At 47.6% G+C, this 24,299-nt stretch overlaps 1 protein-coding gene across 1 annotated transcript in view; it reads left to right on the top strand.

Moving 5' to 3' along the window:
• Positions 1 to 1,708: 1,708 nt before the first annotated feature.
• TRABD2A (TraB domain containing 2A) overlaps positions 1,709 to 24,299 on the top strand; it is a 56,428-nt gene continuing 33,837 nt past the window's right edge. Inside the window, 2 exon segments of the mRNA XM_073791757.1 lie at positions 1,709 to 5,472; positions 15,386 to 15,761. Of these exon segments, the coding sequence (XP_073647858.1) occupies positions 5,365 to 5,472; positions 15,386 to 15,761 (484 nt within the window). The 5' untranslated portion in view covers positions 1,709 to 5,364.

The following is a 24,299-nucleotide window of genomic DNA, read 5'->3' on the forward strand; positions in this document are numbered from 1 at the left end:
TGGGTAGCAAGTTAGAGCTTTTGAAAGCTTCTAAAGAACAATCAGTCACCTGTCATGTAAAAATGCACCCATCATTTAGGTCACTTTAAAAAAAGTCTGTAGTTTTGTTTAGTGAAACTGACACATTTAGACTGTTGTCACTTGTGTGTGACTGGTTCCTCTTTGGAAGCCTTCTCTTCTCCCCAGGGCCCCTTGAAGCTAAATGCTGTACTATCAGAGACCCCAAAACCCACCTCCCTAGGATTGGTGTGTAATTTAAATTTTCCTGAAATTTTACTAAATTTTAAAATTGTCCTGAAATTTACTAAATTTTCCTGAAATTTTCATTAGTTATGGACAATAAAACATCATAAAAACCTCAGTGGCCAACATCTCTGCTTTCTTTTTCCCCCCCAGTAGCCTTCTCCAGTTTCCTTTGTCTCTAGTCTCTTTGTCTTTCCTCCCCTCTCTGAAAAAAAAAAATTCTCTCCAATGTCTGGTAACTCAGCTACTTGCCTCTGCTTATATAGTCCACAGAGTAAGCCTGAGCCAGAAGCTAGCTGAGCAGTGACCATTCACAGTGTCTCCAGTGCTCTACCAGGAGGCCTCAGTTCATCCTGATTCACCATTAAGCCCCTTCTGTCAAAAATCATTCACACCTGGCACCAAAGTTGTGCCAGGTTTCCAGGAGCAAGGGACCATTCACCTCAGCACCCTGTCACCCACGCGGATGTGGGGAGGGGAGAGGCTGGAGAGGGGGAGGAGGGGCGGAGAATGGAAATGTGCCAACAATGGGAAACCTTCTCCCTAGGTCAGGTCTGATGTAAGACCAGTAGAAGCACAAGGGATGGTTAGGGGAGGTGTTGAAGTGGCCCCAAGCAGAACTGCAGTTATCAACACCCTTCAGGCAAAGACCACCAGAGACACACCTGAAGTTGAATTAGTTGGATTTACTGCTCTTTGCAACCAGGAAGAACACATACCTTGGGGAACTGTGGGGCATCTCGGTAAGAGGGTGCTGGGAGGGCTTGTTATAGAATTTGGCTTGTGTTTTTAGGTGACCTGGGGGGAAGTTCAAGGAAGCAGGGCTTCGCTCTAGATTAAATGTTTTCAGGATGTGGTTGTAATTCTGACTGAGCATCTATGTGGGTTTGCTACGGCTGTCATGACAAAAATACCACAGACTGGGTGGCTTAAACAACAGAAGTTAATTTTCTCAAGTTCTGGAGGCCAGAAGTCCACAGTCAAGGTGTTGGCAGATTTAGTTTCTCCTGAGCTCTCTTTCCTTGGCTCGCAGATGGTCACCTTCTTGCTGTGTCCTAACATGATCATCCCTCCAAATCCGAGGGCACCTGTGTGTCCAAATCTATTGTGTGTCCAATTTTCCTTTTCTTATAAGGACAGCAGTCAGATTAGATTAGGACCCACCCTAACAGCCTCATTTAACATAATCACTGCTTAAAGACCCTATCTTCAAACATAGTCACCTCCTGAGATACAGGGGTATGGGCTTCAACATATGAATTTTGTGGGGACACAGTTCAGCCCATAACAGCATCTTAACACATCTTGTCTATAAGGTGGGGGGAATGATGCAGGCTAGAGCTGGGGTTGGTAAAGAAGCGGCAGTCACTCATTAGTCAGGATAGGGGATGTTTAGTCCTTTCTGTGGTTTGGATAGTGTTCGTGTTTTGTCTGTGTTGTGACACGATCGTGGAGTGGGCTTGTTTTTGTCTTTATCCATCATAGTCACAGAGTGGCCTTGGCAGATGTTGATATTCTGTCAATTATTTACGTTCAGCAGGAGAACCCCACAACCTGGCTGTGGATATTGCCAACCAAGTCCTCACTGATAGAGCCAGGTCAGTTTCTGGCTGTCAGGGGATGTTTCTTCCTTCTCAGGATCTGTGTACTGACTAAGCCAATGCAGCTTTGGGATGACTGCCGCCCTTTCTCACTTAGAAGTTCTGGTGCCAACCTTGGGTGACCAAGGGAGTGTGGTAAAACTCTAGCCCCCTTCCAGGAATGCATGGAGTCTGAAGACCTAGAAGTGTAGGAAATCCGTCTTCAGCTGCCCACTTCGAAAACACACCCTGATGGTGGAGCGCCATGCTGGAACTCCTGGGAATTCCTTGGCACTCTGCTTCACCTGGTGTATTTGTTTTCGGTTGTTGTGTAACAAATCACCTCTAACTCAGTGGCTTCACACAGCACACATTTATTATCTTGCAGTTTCTCTGGGTCAGGAGTTCAGGCATAGCTTAACCGGATCCTCTGCTTAGGGTAACAAAAGGCTGCAATCAAGGTGTTTCCCAGGACTGGGTTCTCAGCAGAGGCTCCACTGGGGAAGGATCTGTTTCTGAGCTCTTGCAGGTTGTTGGCAGAATTAGGGGAGGCAACTTCTTTTTCAAAGACAGCAATGGAGAGAGACTCTAGCAACCTTGGCACTCCTTGCACATTCCATCCCTCTTGCCACATTCCATTGGTTAGAAGCAAGTCCCAGGTCCCGCTCACACTCAAGGACAGGGGGTTAAACAAAAGTATGAATACCAGGAGGCAGCTGTTTTGACCATTCTGGGAAACCTGCGGTGCGGTAAGTGACTCAGGACTTGGATGGCTGCAGGCTGGCAAAGGCACAGAGGTGCAGCAGAAGCCACAGCAAATCCTCTGTGTATCCTGAAAGCTTTGCTTTTGAGGAAAGATCTGATTTTGGGGAAAGAGCAAAAAGATATCCAGGGCATAATCTCCTCAGATGACTGCTATGAAGGGACCAAGACTCACAGGTTGGTGTAAATTCAGGAAGCCATTGGTAGGGGCACAAAGGAAGAAATTAAGAGTAGGTGGACAGAAGGAGGGTTTCCGGGGTATCAACTGTACGTGAAGGAGAAATAGAAGGAGGAGGGAAAGGATTAAAAACATCCAGGTCTTTGGCAGTGGGATGTGAGAGGTATGGACCAAGAACAATACTTGGGGGAGGTGAAACTGATACAGAAACTCTGTGCATAGGCAGAGGGGAGGCTACAGGGACCTTTAGCATCTCCTTTCTGACCATGAAAGGGAAGCAAGGAAGACTTTCAGCTTAGATGTCTTTAGAAGGCAAGTGAGGACCAGGCCATGCCCACCTGCCTGTCACCAGGTCTGGGGAAGCACCCTGGAGTGTTAGGGGACAATGTATGTAGGGTAGATGTGATTCTACTGAATGTTTGGACACTGAGTGTCTTATAGAATAAATCTTCCTTAATGATGGGTCTGACTAAGGCAGGAAGCTCCACCTCAAAAATGTTAGAACCAAACAAAGTTATCCATATACTAGACATTTCAAACTCAGTGTCTGACTATATTCTGGGCCTTGAAATAAATCCCAGCAAATTTAAGCTATTTGAAATTATACAGAGTATAATTATAATGGAGCTAGATTAGAAATCAGTAAAAACAAAATATCTAGGAAAAATCTATAACCTGGAAGTCAAGTAACATACTGCTAAGTTATCCATGTTCAAAGAAAAAAAAAATCACCAGGGAAATTAGAAAGTACTCCCAACAGAATGCTAATGAAAATAAATCTTTTCAAAATCTGTGTGATGCAGCTAAAGCAGTGCTTTGAGGGAAATTTATAGTTGTAAATATTTGTATTAGAAAAGAAGAAAGTTTAAAAGTCAGTGATCTAAGGTTCCACCTTAAGAAGCTAGAAAAAGAAGAGCAAAGTAAATCCAAAGTAAGTAGAAGGAAGGAAATAATAAAGGTAAGAGTAGAAATCAAAGGAACAGAAAAGAGACAGTAAGAAGACTAACAAGTTCAGTCATGTTTTCTGACACATTATTCCTCCCCCTCTTCCCTCTAGCCACAGCTGATTGGATGAGAATTCATTTGGAGTGGGGGAAAGAGTATGAAATAATAGTTAATTACTTCCTTTTGAGTTCTTGATGCTTGCATCTCACAACCAGAGAGAACTTCCTTTTCCAGTAGGTGGCAGCGCTGGCAACTTGAAAACCCGGACAGGCTGCCTTCTGGGTCGGCTGGGGACCAATGATTGCCGCCGGGCTGAAACGAAGGAGTTATTTCAAGACAGGAGAGAGAGTCAACTCCAGAAAGCAAATCCTCACTCGAATTTAGAATAGGGAAAAGTTTGAGATCTCTCTCTCAATCCCCCTCTCCCTCTCTCCCCCTCTCCCTCCTTCTGTCTCTCCCTCCCTCTCTCTCTCTCACACACACACAAATCTGGAAAACCTGAATGAAAGCTTGAAAAACTTGCCTTTTAAAAACCTGGGGCTCTTAACTGGAAGTACTGCTGATGGGCACCAGAGGCTCAGAAAACTTCTCCTCCCACTGTGAGCAAATCGCCGCCCCCCCGCCCCCCGCCCCCGAGATTCTCCAAAGTTTACATCAGATTCCCAAAATGGACGGGGACTTAAAACAATTAAGATACACTGCCTACGAATGCTCCGTTAAACACCACTCAGAAGTTAATCGGGCAGGAGTCTGGGCTGTACAGGAAGGTGGTGGAGTGCACCCAGGCCTTGGGTGGGAGGTGGGAGAGGCCGGGCACAACCAGTTGCTTTTATAACTTTTTCTTCCTGAAGGGTCACTGCTGGAAAAAACCCCTTGGGGAGTTTAAAGCGGAAAGAGAGCGACCACGTTTTGCAGACCTATTATGTGCGTCCTAAATGTCCTCATTTAATCTTTGCAGTAATCCTTCGAGTTCGCTGTTAATCCTTCCTATTACTCTCCCAAATCCCTTAAGAGGGCACTTGATGGACTGCCGGTTTTCGTGGTTCCGGGTTTTAACTGAATGCACACACTGACTAGTCTCTTTTACAGACAAAACTTCCCTGCGATTGCCTTTGTTTACATGAACTTGCCTTTAAAAATAGCCTTTCATTTATTTCTTTGGTCTATTTCTTTCCATCAAGAGCCACCCTCAGAATTGGCAGCGTGAACGCAGACGTAAGGGCAGGAGCTAGTACGATTTTCGGTTGAATTTAGAAGACAGTCCTGGAGCCTCACTTTTCCCTTCTGGTTCACGGGGTGGCCGGCGGCCGGGGCAGGGTTTGGGCGGGAGAACTGGGGCCGCGTATCCCGCGGCTGCCTCTGCTCAGGGCAGACGGGCGGCGGAGGGGTTGGGCGGGGTCGGGGTTCAGCCTCACTTGGCCGCCGCCTCCGGGCTTGGGGGTGAGCCCCGCCCGGAGGCGGTCGCGCTAACCGCGGAGGGAGCCGGCGAGAGGCGCGGGGAAAGGGGCGAGCGCCCCCGGCTCCTCGAGCCCGGCGCGCCATGGCGGGCGCCGGGCGAGTACGCAGCCCAGCGGCCGCGGGCTAGCCGAGCCGGGAGGCCACTGTTGGGTCCCTCCTTCCCTCTGCGCCCCAGGCCTCGGAGCCACCGAGAGGAGGATGAGTCCCTGGAGCTGGTTCCTGATGCCGACCCTCTGCCTCCTGCCCGCGAGCGCAGCCCCTCCGCACGGCGCGCCCGCCTCCGCCAACTGCAAGCTCAAGGCCCAAGTAAGGCGCGCAGCGGGCGCGGGCGCGGCGGCCTCCCGGCACCTTCTGGGGGTGGTTACCTTCGCAAGCGCACTAAGCCCCGTGCTCTTGGACCCCGAGCCGACTCAGCGGGTCGGGCTCCCACCTTGCACGGCGGCGCCTCCTAGCTCGCGCTTCCTGCCGAGCCCCCGGGTTCCCCTTTCCGGCGGGGGTGCAGAACTCCGGCCACACGAGAGACCCTGTCCCGCAGCCATCGCCATTCGTCAGCCGAAGGGAGTCCCGGGCCGGGTCCCCCGGGTCTCGCCAGCCTGCTTCGCTGGCGTTTGAGGGACGAATCCGCGAAGACCCAGTGGGCCCGGGACTTGGGCACATTTACTTTTAAGTTTGTTCTGCCTGCTCGTCCCTAGCGTTTCATTTCTGCTTGTTTCTAAATGGTAATAGCCCCCAGCAGCTGCTTGATTTAACCTTCGTCTATTCAGTGCCTGAGTTAGGTGGAATGTGGGGGGAGCTGAAGCCATCCCCCTTGTTTTACTGATATGGGAAACTGAGGCTCAGAGAGGGACTTTTGTGCTCCAGGTTACAGAGCGCGTTCGTGGAGAGACCAGGTCTGACAGCCTAGCGTTCACACACCCGGCGCCTCCTTAGATCTTCGCATCAGCGTTTTGGGGTGAGGGGAGCCGAGGTGAGAGAGCCCCAGTGACCTGCCCGTGTCCACCCAGCCCTATAGGAGCAGAAGCCGAACGGAAACCCGGCAGGTCTGGCGTCTCCGGGGCTGAGCCTCTTTCGAGAAGAGCGTTTCCATTTCCTGATCAATTTTCCTACGCTCGGAATTTTCTGCAGGTCTGAAGTCCCTCTCTTCTGAGCTCCGTGGAAGTTGACTTTTGCGAGTTTACATCGGTGGGTCCAGTCTCTGTGGATCCCTGGCGCTGGGGAGGGTGATCGTAGACTGAGCGCCCTCGAACGCCGGTTGCCGGAGTTCAGGGGTCTGCCCACCTTCGGTGACACCTGCGCAGCATCCGGGGCCGCGTCCACTTCCCTCCGTGATTTTATTCATCGTCTTAACCACAGCAAGGGAGAAGGTGACCTCACTGAGCCGTTCCTGGCGCACAGGGCTGCCCGGGAAGCTGCACTGTGTTCCTAGGGCGCCCTGGGCTGCGGACGCGTGGACGCGTGGAGGCCGAAGAGGGAAATCCTCACCAGGGATCGTTCCAAACTCTGCTGCGGAGTGGCAGCTGCGGGCTTGTTATACAAGGCAGAAGTCCATCCTTTCATATGAAAGCAGAGTGCTTTGCACTTTTGCGAATCTATTACCAACTTGTAATAATATTATCGAGTGAGTCTTGATAAGGTCTCTGTTTCTCCCTTCTGTTGAATCTGTCTTCGTGGGTCTTTTGTTCTGTCAGTTCTCATACTTTTTGGTCTCATAGTAAAACACTTGTGTGGGTTAATGGAAATATTAATAAAACGCAAGAATACACAAGCACACATGTCATTGACTGTCGGAGGGTGATGTTATCTAGAGACTTGTAGCCTCTAGAAAATTCTGTTTGTACACTTGTGAGAGAATGAAAATATCTTTGTATTATTATGAAAATAGTTCTGATCTTACAGACTGCTTGAAAGGGACTTGGGGACATTCACAAGTCCCTGGACCACACTTTGAGAATCAGTGTTCTATTCTGTGGGCAAACTGCCTTGTCCTGTGTGGAGGTCAGAAGGTCAGTCAGTGGCAGGGCTGTCTGCTTGACCTGCAGGCTGTAGAGGGCACCGTGGGTGGGTCCCCCAGGGGGTTGGGGTGTTGAGATTGTAGAGTGAGGGTCTGGAATCCAGCCTCCCATCTGGTGTGGCAGCTTCCTGTAGCTTTCTGGAAGGACTGTGGCTTGATAGCTGGCTTGGTTTTCAACTTTCATTAATCATTAGAGAGGTTTTCTGAGCCAAAGTCCGCCACACAGGTTGAGTCTGTTCCTTATCAACACTCAAACACAACTCCGGAGCGTTCTTACCATTCCTGCTAGTGTTGTTTCACATTTGCTGTTTCTTCACCCAGATATCCACATGCTTGCTCCCATACTTCCATCTGGGCTTTGCTCAAATTCTCTCAATGAGACCCTTCCCGATTACCTATTAAAGATTATGTCACGCCCCCATTCCCCGGCCACCCTGCCCTCCTATCTGCTTTTCCGACTTTATTTTCCTGTGTAGCACTTAACCACCATCTGATAAAAATGTTTGTTTATTGTCCCCCCTCCAATCTCCATAAGCATAGGAATTTTTGTTTGCTGCTGCATCCCCAGTGCATACAGGAGTGCCTGGCCATAGTAGATGCTAAATAAATATTTCTCAAATGAAAAGGGCACACTAAAGCCAACTTACTTTAATATCATTCCAGCTAGTCTGCTGAAGGGTCCTCTTGGAAAAGAGCAGTTATCTCAGGTCCAGGAGCTGGATGGGAAGAGCTGAGGGGGCCCGTGGCTTAGGGATTTAGCCCACATTACACAAGCTGTCATTGTGCTACTTTACTTCATTGTATGGATTACACATGTGTGTTAAAATCTCCGGTAAGGTGATTCAGTCCGCAGAACTTCGTGTGTCTCTGTCATCCATGGACATGTCTTCTTCTTTTAAAAGAAACCTGTTATGGTGTTAATTTTTTTTTTTTCCTTTGAAATCATCAGAATGTTAAGATAATGACTCCCTCTAGTAGTAGGTAGGGGCCACAATTACAGTGAAAGGGGGGTGGTAGAGCCATTTTGTTTTTCTTTTATGGAGACAAATAGCCCTTCCCCTGAGGGTGTCGGTGTGAGGCAGGGGCAGCTGCACCCCTAAGATCAGTGCAGCAGCCAAGGGGCTCACCTGTGGGCAAAGACAAGGTAAGAGCTCCCTGAAAAGAAGCCCTGAAGACTCGCCTTTCAGAAGGGCCTGGTAGACAGGTGTCAGTAGCCAGAGTGGGAGACAGGGTGCCCTCCCGGGTCAGAACAGAACTCCATGTATTGAAGAAGCTCCACAGGATAAGGATCATTTCTTTAAAACCACTTTAAAACCCCTGGCTTAAAAAAAAAAAAAGTGGCAAAGTCCCCCACCCCCCAAGCTGTGTTATCCCTTAAAGAGAGAATGGGAAAGGATGGCCCCCTGAGGAGTGAAAGATGTCAGTGTGGGTTCATCTGGGTAGGTCAGTGAGGCCCCAGATGGGGAGCTGGACAGAGCCTCTCTAGATGTGGAGTCAGGTGGTCCTCCCGAGCGATGGTGCACCTAGCAGAGTACGAATTGAAAAAGATGTAAGTCTGAATCGCGGGGGATGTCTGCTGCATGCTAAGGCCGCCTGATACGGTGTTTAAAACCTGAGGCTCTGGCTTCAAATCCCGGATCCACTGCTTAGCAGCTATGAGACCTTCTGTAGCATAATAAACCTCTCAAGACCTCGATGTCTCCGTCTGGAAACAGCCAGTGTCTTACTTAGTTGTGTATCCTCCCTCTTCCTCTCTTCCCCATCTCTCCTATGTGGGCACCGGGCAGGCGTTCACCCCCACCATGCCACGAAAACCGTTCTTGTCTGGGTCGCCAGCGACCTCCGTGTTGCTCTATCCAGAGGTCAGTGGCCCACATCCTCGGCTTATTTAGTCCATCAACCACATCCAACCCACTGGCTTACTGTCTCCTCCCCGAAGCTCTTCCTTCAGTGGGCTTCCTGCTCTTCCGATTTTCCCTGCTACCTCGCTGGCCACTTCTCTTCTTCTGGCTTCTCTTCTTTCCCTTGACTTCACAAGGTTGGACCATTTCTAGACCCATTCTCTCCTGTTTGCACTTAGTCCCTTGGAGATCTCATCTAGTCCTATGGCTTTAAATAACATCGAAATGACCACACCCTCTTTTTCATCGGGGGCCCAGATCTCTCCCAGACTCCAGACTCATGTATCCGCCTATCCACTCGACCTCCCCACTTGGATGTCTGCTTGATATTTCAACTCAGCGGGACCAGCACCAAACTTCTGACCTTCCCTAGAATCCTGTTCCACCCTGTCTTCTCCATCTGGGTTGATGGTAACTTCATCCTTTTAATTAATTGATTCATCAGCAAATCCTGTTGGCCCTTGCTCCCAGAATACAGCCAGAATCCCATCTCTGATCACTTCTCATCAAGTTTGTCAGTACTGCTCTGTTCTCTCACTTGGGTCATCTCAGTAACTTCCTAACTGACCTTCTTTCATCTGCCCTCATCTCTCAGTAGTCTGTTCATCACAGCTGCCAGAGTGATCCTGTCAACACATTAACTCAGGTCGTTTCACTTCTCTCATTAAAAACCTGCACCAGCTTCCATCTACTCAGCATAAAAGCCTCCACCCTTCCAGGGACGCGGGGGACCTGTGCGGCCAGGCCTTGTTGACCTCTCTGACCTTTGCCTCCTGCCTTCCTCTGGAGCTGTCCAGCTGCAGTCATGCTGGCCTCTTTCCTGCTCCTCCAACACATTGAGGGCCTTTCTGCCCCAGGGTCTTTGCACTTGCTGTTGCCTCCTCTTGGAGGGATTGCTCCCAGATAGTCCTGTACTTTGACCTCTTACCTCCTTCACGGCAAGGCTTAAATGACCTACTGGACATTCAGGGACTTCCCTGGTCACCCTATTTAAGACAACATCCCTCCTCCACTAGTACTTCCTGTTCCCCTTCTGCTTCTGTGTTCTCCTCAGCAGTTACCGTTAACATACTGGAGGCAGAGACCCATACTTCATTCACTGCTGTATTCCTAGTGCCTCGTGCCTAGAGCCGTGCCTGGCGCTTGGGGGGCACAGCATTGATAGTTGGGAAAGAAATGAGCATTGAACAAATGCAGCAGAACCATCCATGTGCAACGCTTGGATGGTGCCTGGCACACGGCGAACAGTCAGTATCAGCCAGCTGCTTTCAGCATCATGACTGTCAGTGCATGGCTGGATGCCAGAACATGAGTACTGTTGTTTAAAAAACCTGAGCAGACACTTCCCTGGTGGCGCAGTGGTTAAGACTCCACGCTCTCAATGCAGGGGGCCTGGGTTCAATCCCTGGTCAGGGAACTAGATCCCACATGCGTGCCACAACTGAGAGTTCGCATGCCACAACTAAGGAGCCATCGAGCCAAAACTAAGGAGCCTGCGAGCTGCAACTAAGACCTGGTGCAGCCAAAGAAATAAATATTAAAAAAAAAAATCAACCAAGAAATGTTCTTAGAAAAATATTATATATAAAAAAAAGCTGAGCAGTTTTCAGTGAAAAGATCACATAATAACCCTATTTTTAGACTCATACTGGTTGAAAAGACAACAATAAAATAAATAAGAAACTAAGAATGGATACATGTAATTGAACAGACTTTGTTCCTGAAGAGAAGTGTAGGCATTTTGAGGTAGGATGGGACATTAGGGACATTAAGTGTGTTGGGTGAAAACAAACCAAAACCAAACCAAAATGAAACACCCCCTCACCACTCCCCACCAACCCCACGCTATGATCCTGCAGTATGGGTTTGGTTTTTCTTGGAATATATTTGTTTACTATCATGGTCTCCTAATAGATGACAATGAATCAGGTGCCCATGTGTTTAATAATAATATTTCAACTATTTGCCATGTCTCCAGTTGGAAACTGTGTAGAAGCCCTTTGGTAGACTGTGTGGAACTTGTGTAACCAGATGTATAGGTCAGTGGTCTCCAATCGTATCATCATCCAAGACCCCTTTGATCACCAATTCTTCCCACTAAAATGAACAAATAAAACAAACTAAACCTATGCTTGGAAGCCCAGCTCTAGCAAACCAGTTGCATTTAAAGGTAATTATTCTGTTACCCATTTAAAATGAACCAAAGCCATAACTGTCAACCTCAGCTTTTGATTACTGTCTAACCAGTATTTTTCTACCAGCTTGATCTAATTTTAACCAACAGTGAGACATTTGATTGCTTAATTAGCCTTTGGCAACCATTTTTCTGTAGACTACAGTTTCCATGTGGCTTTTTGAAGTAGTATTTAAATAACCCTGGGGACTCTCATTACTCCCTAAGAGGATGCCTGAGGACTGGCTGGAGACCCTGTACACCGTTCATCTCTTAATACTAACTCAACCGTTAACAGGTTGTTTTTTTTTTTTTTTACATCTTTATTGGAGTATAATTGCTTTACAATGATGTGTTAGTTTCTGCTTTATAACAAAGTGAATCAGTTACACATATACATATGTTCCCATATCTCTTCCCTCTTGCGTCTCCCTCCCTCCCACCCTCCCTATCCCACCCCTCCAGGCGGTCCCCTCCCACCGAGTTGATCTCCCTGTGCTATGCGGCTGCTTCCCACTAGCTAGCTACCTTACGTTTGGGAGTGTATATATGTCCATGCCTCTCTCTCGCTTTGTCACAGCTCACCCTTCCCCCTCCCCATATCCTCAAGTCCGTTCTCTAGTAGGTCTGTGTCTTTATTCCTGTCTTACCCCTAGGTTCTTCATGACATTTTTTTTCTTTAATTCCATATATATGTGTTAGCATACGGTATTTGTCTTTCTCCTTCTGACTTACTTCATTCTGTATGACAGACTCTGGGTCTATCCACCTCATTACAAATAGCTCAATTTCGTTTTATGGCTGAGTAATACTCCATTGTATATATGTGCCACATCTTCTTTATCCATTCATCCGATGATGGACACTTAGTTGTTTCCACCTCCGGGCTATTGTAAATAGAGCTGCAATGAACATTTTGGTACATGACTCTTTTTGAATTATGGTTTTCTCAGGGTATATGCCCAGTAGTGGGATTGCTGGGTCATATGGTAGTTCTATTTGTAGTTTTCTAAGGAACCTCCATACTGTTCTCCACAGTGGCTGTATCAATTTACATTCCCACCAACAGTGCAAGAGGGTTCCCTTTTCTCCACACCCTCTCCAGCATTTATTGTTTCTAGATTTTTTGATGATGGCCATTCTAACTGGTGTGAGATGATATCTCATTGTAGCTTTGATTTGCATTTCTCTAATGATTAATGATGTTGAGCGTTCTTTCATGTGTTTGTTGGCAGTCTGTATATCTTCTTTGGAGAAATGTCTATTTAGGTCTTCTGCCCATTTTTGGATTGGGTTGTTTGTTTTTTTGTTATTGAGCTGCATGAGCTGCTTATAAATTTTGTAGATTAATCCTTTGTCAGTTGCTTCATTTGCAAATATTTTCTCCCATGCTGAGGGTTGTCTTTTGGTCTTGTTTATGGTTTCCTTTGCTGTGCAAAAGCTTTGAAGTTTCATTAGGTCCCATTTGTTTATTTTTGTTTTTATTTCCATTTCTCTAGGAGGTGGGTCAAAAAGGATCAGGTTTTAAAAATTATTTAAAAAATGTGTTTTTTCTCTCATTCGTTCAGTCATTTAACTTTTACTTGTCTAACTTGTTTATTACCATTACTTATGATAGGGGTTATTATCTGACTTTCACCACCTGAGTTCCATCCCTGGCTGGGGAACTAAGATCCTGCAAGCCATGTAGCACGGCAAAAAAAAAAAAAAAAACCAAACCTCAGTGGGGTGGCTGAGACAGAAGCAGAATTGAGCACAATTAGTGCATTCTTGAAAAGCTGGATGTGTGAGCAGAACTATAATTTGAATACTTTAAAAAACAAGGTCACAGGCTGGAGGCTAATGAGATAAGCTCCATCTGACGTGCATGGTGTTTTGAGAAAACTGAGGTCTCATTTCCCAACTGGAAGATTTTATTTAATATCAGGATTTCTAGTTTCTTTGGAAAAGTCCCTTCTGGGGCACCAGGCCTGTTCCCCTGCGGCCAGCACTGCTGAGGCTGCTTAGCCAATGTCCTTTGTGGAAAGTTGTGGGCTTGTTGGCCCCTGACCTCCCCCTGCTGTTATGTCACCCCAGCCCACGTGCTTCCCTGCCTCTGCTCTCCTCTGAGTGGTCCCATGGTGTTTTTGTGAAGGTGACAGGGGGACAGGTGGAGAAGAGCAGGCTGAAGAGAGTAGGGCCCCTGCTTCAGCCAGCTCCACCCTCATCGGTCTTATATTTTGAGATTCTGTGTAATATTTCGTTTGAGACCAGGTTGCCGCTGCTGCAACAATGACACAGAAGTGCAAATATAGTTGACCCTCATTACTTGTAGATTTCATGTTTGTGAATTTGCCGACTTGCTAAAATTTGAGTGGCCGGATGTACAGGCTTCCAGCGGAGGTCGAATGAGTCAGTGCTCTGGCTTGTCTCTTCACCCCTCAAACTAGAAACAAGTAAACAAGTGTACTTTTTGTAGTTTACTTAGTGCCACGTTTTTTTTGCATTTTTGTGCTTCTTGGAGGTGATTTCCCTGTTTAAAATGAAGTGCTGTCTAGTGTTCCTAAGCACAGGAGGGCAGTGATGGGCCTTAGGGAGAAAATACATGAGTTAGATGAGCCTCATGCAGGCATGAGTTACGGTGTTGTTGGCTATGAGTTCAATGTTCACAAGTCAACAAAATATACTAAAGAAGGTGCTTTTCAACAGAAGCACACATAAAACATAAAACGAGGTTATGTATTGCTCTGTTGACTAAAGCGTTGTGACCAGAGGCTCGCAGGAACCTAACCCTGTGTTTCCCCTAGGAGCAGTGGTTCAGTATCCGGTAATTCAGTGTTCACAGGGACTTTATAGAACATAACTATGATACATAATGAGAGCTGACAGTAAACTGAAACCCCACCATCCAGGAAAGCATGCTACTTAAAGGGCTGCTGAAACGAAGCCTTTGACAGAGAATGAATTCCAAATATTCTTTCCTATAAAACCTGGATTTTCACATTTCTGGGTTGCTTGATGTGGGGCTCACCCCATGCATATATCTGACCTTTACACTTGAACTCCTTGAGGGCTGCCCTGTGCACTTCTTTGTACAGTAGCTCTTAATAAACAGATGTTTCATAAATGCCCGCTGTTGAGACTGAGAGACACTCGGGGCCAAAGGGCAAAGTGGCTTGGCCTCAGGATGTAACCAGTGCTCAGCCTATAAAACTGTTGGGCGACATCGTGGAACCATCCAGTTCTCTGCTGCTGAAGCAGAAGGCTTTTGTAAGAGAGGAATGCAGGACAATGCATGTTCTAAAGGGACAGGGGCAAACTGTGCAATCAGGGGCTTCTTAGGACTGTGGAGTCAACCTTGGCTGCACCTTGGAGTCACCAGGGAAGCTTTAAAAATATCACCTAGGGCTTCCCTGGTGGCGCAGTGGTTGAGAGTCCGCCTGCTGATGCAGGGGACACGGGTTCGTGCCCCGGTCCGGGAAGATCCCACATGCCGCGGAGCGGCTGGGCCCGTGAGCCGTGGCCGCTGAGCCTGCGCGTCCGGAGCCTGTGCTCCGCAACGGGAGAGGCCACAACAGTGAGAGGCCTGAGTAATGAAAAAAAAAAAAAAAAAAAAATATATATATATATATATATAACCTCTTATCTCACCTCCAGAGATCCCATTGTGATTGACCTGGGATAAGACCCAGATATCAGACTTCTAGAAGCTTTGTAGGTGATTCCAAATGTGCAGCCAGAGTTGAGAGACTCTGCCTTTGGGGTTGTTGAATTTGAGATCCGAAGAAGTAGAAACCACTGGGTGTGCCTGGGAGGTAACAGTGGGCTCCTCAGGTGTCCCTTTACCTGTACCAGGTGCGTCCTTGTGGTCCCTTGAGAATCCCCTCTTTAACTCCTGTCCAGCTGCTAGAGCAGGCATGGGGCAAACTCAAAGCTGGTGGTTGTATTGCTTTCTCATCTTTAGTCAACGTTTCGATGAGAAAAGGGAGGGGATGCTGAAATTCAGTCTGCTTTGAGGACTCCTGCCCCTGGTAGGTGAATCTGCCTGGACTATTTTGATCATTTTTCTCCTGCAGGGTGACTTGTCTCTCTAATTTACCTCTCAGGTTCCTGTCCCTCCATATCATGCCTTGATGTTGTCTCTTTTCCTTTTAGCAAAATGAGTTGAATTCCTTCTTGTGGACCATAAAGCGAGACCCGCTCTCTTACTTCTTTGGCACGATCCATGTCCCGTACACCCGGGTTTGGGACTTCATCCCGGACACCTCCAAGGAGGCTTTTCAGCAGAGCAGCATCGCGTACTTTGAGCTGGACCTCACGGACCCTTACACTATCTCGGCCCTCACCAGCTGTCAGTTGCTGCCACGAGGTGAGAACCTCCAGGACGTGCTCCCCAGGGACATTTACGGCCGCCTTAAGCGCCACCGTGAGTACGTCAAGCTCATGATGCCCTCGTGGATGACGCCTGACCAGCATGGTAAGGGTCTCTACGCAGACTACCTGCCACCTGCCCAGACTTACAGTCTGATTTGCTGAGGGAGTTCCTGCTGCTCCCTAGTCATAAATTCCAATAAAAGCAAGCGATCATATCTTTGAGACTGACCATATTTTCCATAATTGAGATGGAATGTGCTTGAAGATGGAGATCTTGATACAAATGAAATTATTTACAGAACAGAAACAGACTCACAGACATAGAAAACAAACTTACAGTTCCCAAAGGGGGAAGGAGGGAGGGGATAAATTGGGATCTTGGGATAAGCAGATATGCATTACTGTATATAAAATAAACAACAAGGACCTATTGTATAGCACAGGGAATTATATTCAATATCTTGTAATAATCTATAATGGAAAAGAATCTAAAGAAGAATATATAGATATGTATGTGTAACTAAATCACTTCGCTGTATGCCTAAAACTAACACAACATTGTAAATCAATTATACTTTAATTTAAAAAGATGGAGATCTTGACATTTTACCTTTCCTTGATAGGTTTGGTTTAAAATAAATACCTGGGGCTTCCCTGGTTGCGCAGTGGTTGAGAGTCCGCCTGCCGATGCAGGGAACACGGGTTCGTGCCCCGGTCCGGGAAGATCCCACAATGCCGCAGAGCGGCTGGGCCTGTGAGCCATGGCCACTGAGCCTGCGCGTCTGGAGCCTGTGCTCCGCAACGGGAGTGGCCACAACAGTGAGAGGCCCGCGTACAGCAAAACAAAAACAAAAACATAAAATAAATACCTGGAAAAAAATACCTGAAATCTCTGAAAGGGAACTGCTTCCTAAAATATGGGCAGCTTTACTTGTGAACAAGAACATCCTTCCGAGAATTCTCTGACGTTCCAGTTGTTAGGACTCTGCGCTTTCCCTGCCGAGGGCCTGGGTTCGATCCCTGGTTGGGGAAGCCAAAAAAAAAAAAAAAAAAGAAAAAAGAACATCCTTCCTAGCCTAGTGAAGGAGGCATGTAAGGTCAGTGTAGGCACCCACTGTCCCCTCTGCTGGGAACCCTCCCCATGCTGTCCCTCTGGCCGATGGCTGATTCGGCTTATGTCCTCTGTGAAGGCCTCCTAAGTCCAGAGATGACCCTCTGCTGTCCTCTCAGTGTCCCCGTGGCAGCCTCTGCAGGAGACCTGAAGACTGCCTCTCCCCAAGGTGCAGGCTCCTCCAAAGCTGGGCTACAGTCTTTTGGTCCTTGTACCCCAGCTCCTAATGTGGTGTCTGGCACGTGGGAGGTGCTCACTAGTGGTTGTTGGCTAATGTGTCAGCCAGGTAGGACGTGTGAAAGTCTGATTTCAGTGGGCAGAGCTTGGAAAGAGCAACGGGAAACCAGTGAACTTGTGGATACCTTGGCTAAACCGGGATACAACGTGAGTGTGTGCTGATTACTTACAAAAGTGGATTACGACGTTTCTGATGGCTGTGTAGATATAGACCGACATCTTAAAATTCACATTAAATCCAATCTTTTTGCTTATACCGCATTCTTTTGCTTTTTAACATTCTTTCCCAACATTGCCATATAATATTTTTGTGTTCTTATACAGAGCGGGGCGAAGTGCTGCAGTTACTGTAAATGCCCCAGGAGCTGTGACATCTCGTCCTTGAATTAACCTGTCCCTTCTTTCCCCTAGAGCATCAACCCAGGCGCTGTAGGTGGGCACAGTCTTCAGAAATTGGAGGTATGGGCTGGGCCACTAGCTCCCCCAGCGGGGTCTTCCACAGCATGTCTTCACCTTGGCCATCCCCTTAATTTCTTATATTTTGACCAGAAATGGAAACTTGAATGAACTGTGTCCCTATGGCTGGCTGTGATGTTCAGACGCCGCAGACTCAGCTCTGTGTTTCCACCTGGGCCCAGGCCTGCTCGGGAGTCACCTTTCCTTTTACTGCTAGTCTTTATTTGGACACATTTCTTAAGCACTCAGCATGGGCTGGGCACGCTGTTTCTCATTTTTGGGATTCAAAGACAAAGCAGTTATTGATCCTGCCTTCCCCTGGCTCTGGGCGGCCCCTCTAAAGTCTAAAGCAAACTTAAAAAAGATAGGTCTTTTTGTACACATGCATGGATCCCACATGTGCTGCTGGGGTTCTGACCTCAGCTGGATCTGACCCTGCTTGGCTGCCTTTGGGGTCATAAGAGAAGCACTTCAAGGGATGCTGCAGCCGCATTTTGGCCCCATGTCCCTGCGAGCTCCTTTGAGACCCCGGCAGCCAGCTCTTGGTGGGTCAGCTCCACGACATGCTAGACTGTAGGAATAACACCCAGCGTGTCTCTTTAGGAGGGGGAGGAGAGCTGTCTGTCCCTCCTCCAAAGAATCCACCTGCCAAGCAGGATTAGGTGAGGCAGAGTCTGCCTGGCTTGGTGGAAAGGGGGAAGGGGAAGAGGAAGTATCCAGGTGCGACTGGGGCAGCTGTTACCCGGGACGCTGCAAGGAGCCAGGTGAGGCCTCTGCAGGTGGAGGTGCTCTGTGGCCTAGGGATGGAGCAGGGGGCCTGTCCTGGACCCTGGAGGTGGATGTATCATGTCACACCATGGGCATTATGGCATCTCTGTTTTCCTATCTCCCTCCTGATGCTTCTGTGACACCCTCCCTCCCCACTCTCTTCCTTGAGACCCTTCCCTTTTTTTTTTTTTTTTTGCGGTACACGGGCCTCGAGCCTGTCATGGCTCACAGGCCCAGCCGCTACGCGGCATATGGGATCCTCCCGGGCTGGGGCACGAACCCATGTCCCCTGCATCGGCAGGCGGTCCCTCAACCACTGCGCCACCAGGGAAGCCCGAGGCCCTTCCCTTTTTATTCACAGCCACTCAGAGCTTAAAGGGGAGCGAGCAGGGCTCCGGCGTCAGCTTCAGCAGGGGCCTGGAATCACGAAATGTGGAGTTACCCCATTCCTGCCTTCCCTGACTCCCCCTACATGAGAACCGGGCTCCTACCAGCCTCTGCTCTCCAGGGGAGTCTGGGTAGGTGAGTGAGGGCACTGCTGACTGACTTCTCAGGGAGAGGCCAGCTCTGGGGATGCCCTGTGCTGTCTGTGACTAGGCAGCCTTGTCCGCATTTGTTATGGTCATAGACTGGCTGCTGTGCAACAGGACTGCTGATATCTTTGACCTCCCCTCAGGTCCAGAAGTGATGTTGAGATGCTGTAGCGTGAAAAAACCCTTCTGGATGGCCCCGCAAACCTAGCGCTGGGCAGAGAGAAAGTGTTTGTAGACATCTGAGACAATTTGTGACCGAACCCAAGCTCAGGGTCCTGATACCTGGCTGTGCCTCTCTGCCCCCACTCCCCCTTGTCAGCCCCTCATTTTGGGCTCCGATTCTGGCCCTCCCCTTCCCACCTCACACCTTCTCTACCTCCCCCAGCCCTCCCCCTCCCCCTTTCCCTGCTCTGCTCTGGGGTGTGACAGTTCAGAATCTAGGTGCCAGTGCCTGGAAGAGAGAAAAGACAAACAGTGGGCAATGAGAGAGAGAAGGACTATGCAGAAGAGACGAGGAGCAGTAAAGGGTCAGTCTTGTGTGATAGTGCAAGACTGGAGTTTTCATCTTGCTTTTCTGGTCTATTCCCTAGGACATGAAGTGAGAATCGCTGTTAAATACCTTCAGTGGACATAAGGGGCTGTATTAGTTTGCTGGGGCTGGCATTACAAAGTGCCACAGACTGGGTGACTTAAGCAACGGAAATTAATTTGCTCACAATTCTAGAGACCGCTGAAAGTCTGGGATCGAGGCGTCAGCAGGGTTGGTTTCTTCTGAGGGCCTCTCTCCTTGGCTTGTAGATGGCCGTCTTCTCCCTGTGTCTTCACATGGGCTTCCCTCTGTGTGTGTCTGTGTCCTAATTTCTTGCTCGTTCTTTAAAATTTTTATTTTATATTGGAGCATAGTTGATTAACAATGTTGTGTTAGTTTCAGGTGAACAGCAAAGTGATTCAGTTATACATGTATCTATTCTTTTTCAAATTCTTTTCCCATTTAGGTTATTACAGAATGTTGAGCAGCTTTCCCTGTGCTATACGGTAGATCCTTGTTGGTTCCCTATTTTAAATACAGCAGTGTGTACATGTCAATCCCAAACTCCCAATCTATCCCTCCCCCACCACCCTTCCCCTCTGGTAACCATAAGTTTGTTCACTAAGTCTGTGAGTCTGTTCCTGTTTTGTCAATAAGTTCATTTGTATCATTTTATTTAGATTCCACATATAAGCAATATTATGGGATATTTGTCTTTCTCTGCCTGACTTCCTTCACTTAGTATGATAATCTCTAGGTCCACCCATGTTGCTGCAAATGGCATTATTTCATTCTTTTTAATGGCTGAGTAATATTCCATTGTATATATATACCACATCTTCTTTATCCATTCATCTGTCAATGGCCATTTAGGTTGCTTCCATGTCTTGACTATTGTAAACAGTGCTGCAGTGAACATTGGGGTGCATCTAATTTCTTGTTCTTATAAGCACACCAGTCATATTGAATTAGAGCCCACCCTAGTGACCTCATTTTAACTTACCTCTTTAAAGACCCTTCTCCAAATACAGTCACATTCTGAGGTACTGGGGGTTAGGATTTCAGCATGAATTTTGGGGGGACACGATTCAGCCCATAATAAGGACCCAGGGTAAAGTTGCTGAGTTTGGGCGGTGGGGGGCAGATTTTGGCATCATTTCAAAGGTGTCTCATTGTAAGTATCCACCTCATGGTGAAAACCTGTGTGTGCCATGGGGAGAGGCGAGAGGGGTTCCAGCAGCGCTGAGTACACTGTAGGCATTTGCAGTGTGGTTGATTCTCTTGTAGTAAAGTGGTTTTTGAGGCTGTCGCTAAAGGATGCTGTCACAGAACTTTAGGTGGCAGAAGTCATGGAATAAAATGGCAAGTTTAACTGGATGTTAATATTTATGGTATTAGAGGGCTTAGAGTGGAGCCAAAATGGAAGGAGATGTAAGAACTGCCACTGGTTAATTTAAAATGACCGACTAGAAAAGAGTGTCATCTAGGAACTTCCCTGGCGGTTCAGTGGTTAAGACTCTGTGCTTCCAATGCAGGGGGTGTGGGTTCGATTCCTGGTAGGGGAACTAAGATCCCACATGCTGCATGGTGTGGGGTAACGGGGGGGACGGAGAAAAAAGCGTGTCATCTAGCTAGCTGGGTTTTCTCATTTTGTGTTATAATTGATTTTAAATGGTATCTTTAACCTTTTTGCAGGGGTCCTGTGTATCAAATTGACCCAGCAATCCAACTTCTATGAATTTATCCCATGAAATGATTGAGCAAATGACACAGATGTATGCTGGTTGTTATTAATTGCAGTGTGATTGATGCAATCCCAGCAGCCACTGGGAACTGGTTAAATTATGGTCTCTCCAGGTTGTTGAATCCCATATGGTTATTAAAGGTGCTTACGTAGATCATGGATCGCAGGGGCTGGGTAGGCAACAGGCATGCATGAAACTCGCCTGTGTTGGGAGTGGGGAGTGACATGAATTGTGGCATTTGTGGGGTGAATATGCCAAGTGAAGAGGACAGTGGTTGCTTGGTCCTAGTCGATTGCTGGCCACGTAGAAATGTGCACCCTGTGTGGCCAGACCTTCCCATTTTTAAAATTCATAATTTGGAAGTATATTATATAATTTATTCTTTTTTCTCGCTTTAGTGAGATATAATTGACCTATACCACCATGTAAGGTTAAGGTACAGTATAATGATAGATTGTGAAATGATTACCACGATAAGTTTAGTTAACATCCATCATCTCCTATAGATAACAAAAAAAAGGACAAAGAAAAAAATGGTTTTTTCCCTTGTGATGAGAATTCTTAGGATTGACTCTCTTACAAACTTTCATCGATAGCACACAGAAATGTTCACTGCAGTCGTCATGTTGCCTGTTACATCTCTAAGTACTTATTTATCTTATAACTGGAAGTTTGTTCTTTTTGACCAGCTTCATCCAATTTCCAGACTTTTCTATTTTTTAAAAAAGAGAAGTCAGAAGTCTGGGTTTTTCTGGGAAATGCCCTGGTTTTTAAATGTTGGTAAGTACCTAAAACAAAGTGAGCCCATTGTGTAGTACTAATAAGATTTAGCTGTGAGCTGGATCGGTCATTAGGGCCCCCACTTCCTACTTCTGAGGCGGAATGTTCTCAAAGTGTGTGCTGGGCCGGCCGCATCAGCGTCACCTTGGAATTGTTAGGAATGCACAATTTTGGGCCACACTCCAGACTTCCTGAATTAGAAGCTGTGGGGTGGGACTTGGCAATGTTTGGTCTAACCAGTCCTTCCAGGTGATTCGATGCACACTCAAGTTTGAGAACCATTGGTCTCTATTCTTGGTCACCATTCTGGTCCCTGTCCTTGTATTGCCTCTGAGTGTTACCTCAGGTTGCCAAAGATTCCTTTTTCTCCTCAATTAAGAGCATCTGTTGCCATATCCCCACTGGGCAGTTGTTCTTTTGCTGCCTTGTAGTGGCTTTTTATGTTTATTTAATTCTTAGATTGGTGTCTAACTTTCCATGTGTTTGTTTATTTCAGCTCCCAAACTAGCATGGAAACTCCTAGAGAGCAAGGTTCTTGATTTAACTTTTTTCTTTTTTTTTTTAAAGAGTCTAGCACAGTGCCTTGCACAGGTGATATTTCCTAATTGGAAGGTACTTCCTGAAGATCGTTGTTTTCTCATCGCTCTGTCCGGCCACGCTGTCTTAAACAACCAAAACCGCAGCATTGACTCTGCTGATTTGTTTCTGTCTTTTCCCTGACTTCTTCCCCTGTTAATCCTCCCAGAGTAACTTCTTTCCTGCCACCAGGGCAGGGAGGCTGGTTGCACAGTAATGGCAGGGTGCCTCTCCCAGCTTCCTGGTGGGTGGCTCCAGGGCCAGCAGCAGTGCAAGTTGGACGCACCTCATGGGGGCCGTGAGGTGTGTGCTCATAGGCTGTGGGGTGCCCTAGGGTGGCCTTCCCTTCCTTTCTAGGAGTGGTTTCCAGTTCTGTGGCACAGTTTTATAGCTTCTCTCCAAACCAGCCCTGAACCTCGAGAGCACCATGTAGACTGAAGAGCCTGAAAATGAAGGTGCCTTCCAGGCCTTCTGCTGCTGGTAGTTGAAGTGACCCACTGCAGGTGGGGTGGGCTTTCGATGTGGCCTCTGCTGGAGGAGGTCCACTTTCTGCAGCCACTGTGGTGACGTGACTGCTAAAGAATGTGATCGATGGGGGAAAGGTACAACAGTATTACTTTCTAATTGCTATCCAGCTTACTTTAATAAGCATATTAGCATTTGAGCTGATTTTCAAGGAAAAGCTAGGATTTACACAGGCAGAGGAAACAGGGGGAGATATTTCAGCTGGGCCAGCAGTGTAGGCGAGCCTGGCCTAAAGCACGCTGCGCTGGCCGAATGGGGGTGGGCTGGGCTGTGCAGAGGTGAGGTGTGATGAGGCTGGAGAACGAGTGTGAGGTAGGGACATCACTGCATGCTCTGAGGGCAGGGGGGCAACACTGGTGTTTTCCAGGGGAAGTGAGAGCATAAAGAGCAGAGTTGCAGGACATTTCACCTGGTAGCTGAGTGTGGGCTGGACGGGGCCGAGACACGGGTCACTTCTGCAGGGGTGTCAGAGGTAGTTAGCCTCTTGGCTGACAGCTTCAGTTGTGTTAGCCCTGGACTCTGGGCCATCAGGAGTGAGACACGTGGGGTCTGGGGAGTGAGACAGCTTGGGGAGGGGGATAGCTGCCATTTAGAGTTGTTCTCTGTGCGGACTTGATCGTGAGCATCATCTAGGTCGTTGTAAAGGAAAACCTACCATGATTGCTGATACTGGAGAAAATGCAAAGTAAGAGAAAGGCCAGAGGCAGGTTGGACTCTAGAAGTGTTGGCTGGAGTAGACACACACAACGTGAGAGCTGTGAGTTTCAGTTTTATTTGGGGACTTCCTGAGGACTATAGCTTGGGAGGCAGCCTCTCTGACAGCTCTGAGGAACTGCTCCCAAGAGGAACGGGGAGCAGTCAGTATAGATGTGATTTTGACGATGGCGGTACATTGGACCAAACACACATTTTGGTAAGAAGGCTGCTGCTAGGATGCAAGAATCCAGGTTTGCAAAAATTTTCTCCTAAAAATATCTGTCTGAAGGCCTGTTCTGCCAGTTTTCCCAGAGCACAGAGTGCCTCGTTCCTGATCTCTTCCTTGAGGTCAGGCTATGTTAAAGGTCAACAATTGCAGTGGCTAATGACTCAATCCTGGTACAGCCAGATGGCTAGTGACATTGTTTACTTGGCAGTGCCCCCTCATGATCATAAGTTAATGTAGGTTTGGAAGGCATTTCCTGACTATTTTGTACCACAGTGCTAGGAATGCTCATTCCTAGGCCAGGCCGGGATTTTGCTGGTAGGCCATTCAATGTGCTATTACTGGACTAGGCCCTGTTAACAGTAGCGAAAAGTCTCTGGACCACCTGTCTTACTAGTCCGTGATGGTCCAGGAAAGATTCCCTCTTGTTGCTTCCTTCCATATCTACAGTTACACTATTATAATCATTGATCTCAAATAGAGCTATATATTGGGTCAATTGTTTCAAGTTGC

This window comes from Tursiops truncatus, chromosome 14 (assembly GCF_011762595.2).
Source record: "Tursiops truncatus isolate mTurTru1 chromosome 14, mTurTru1.mat.Y, whole genome shotgun sequence".
Lineage (NCBI taxonomy): Eukaryota > Metazoa > Chordata > Mammalia > Artiodactyla > Delphinidae > Tursiops > Tursiops truncatus.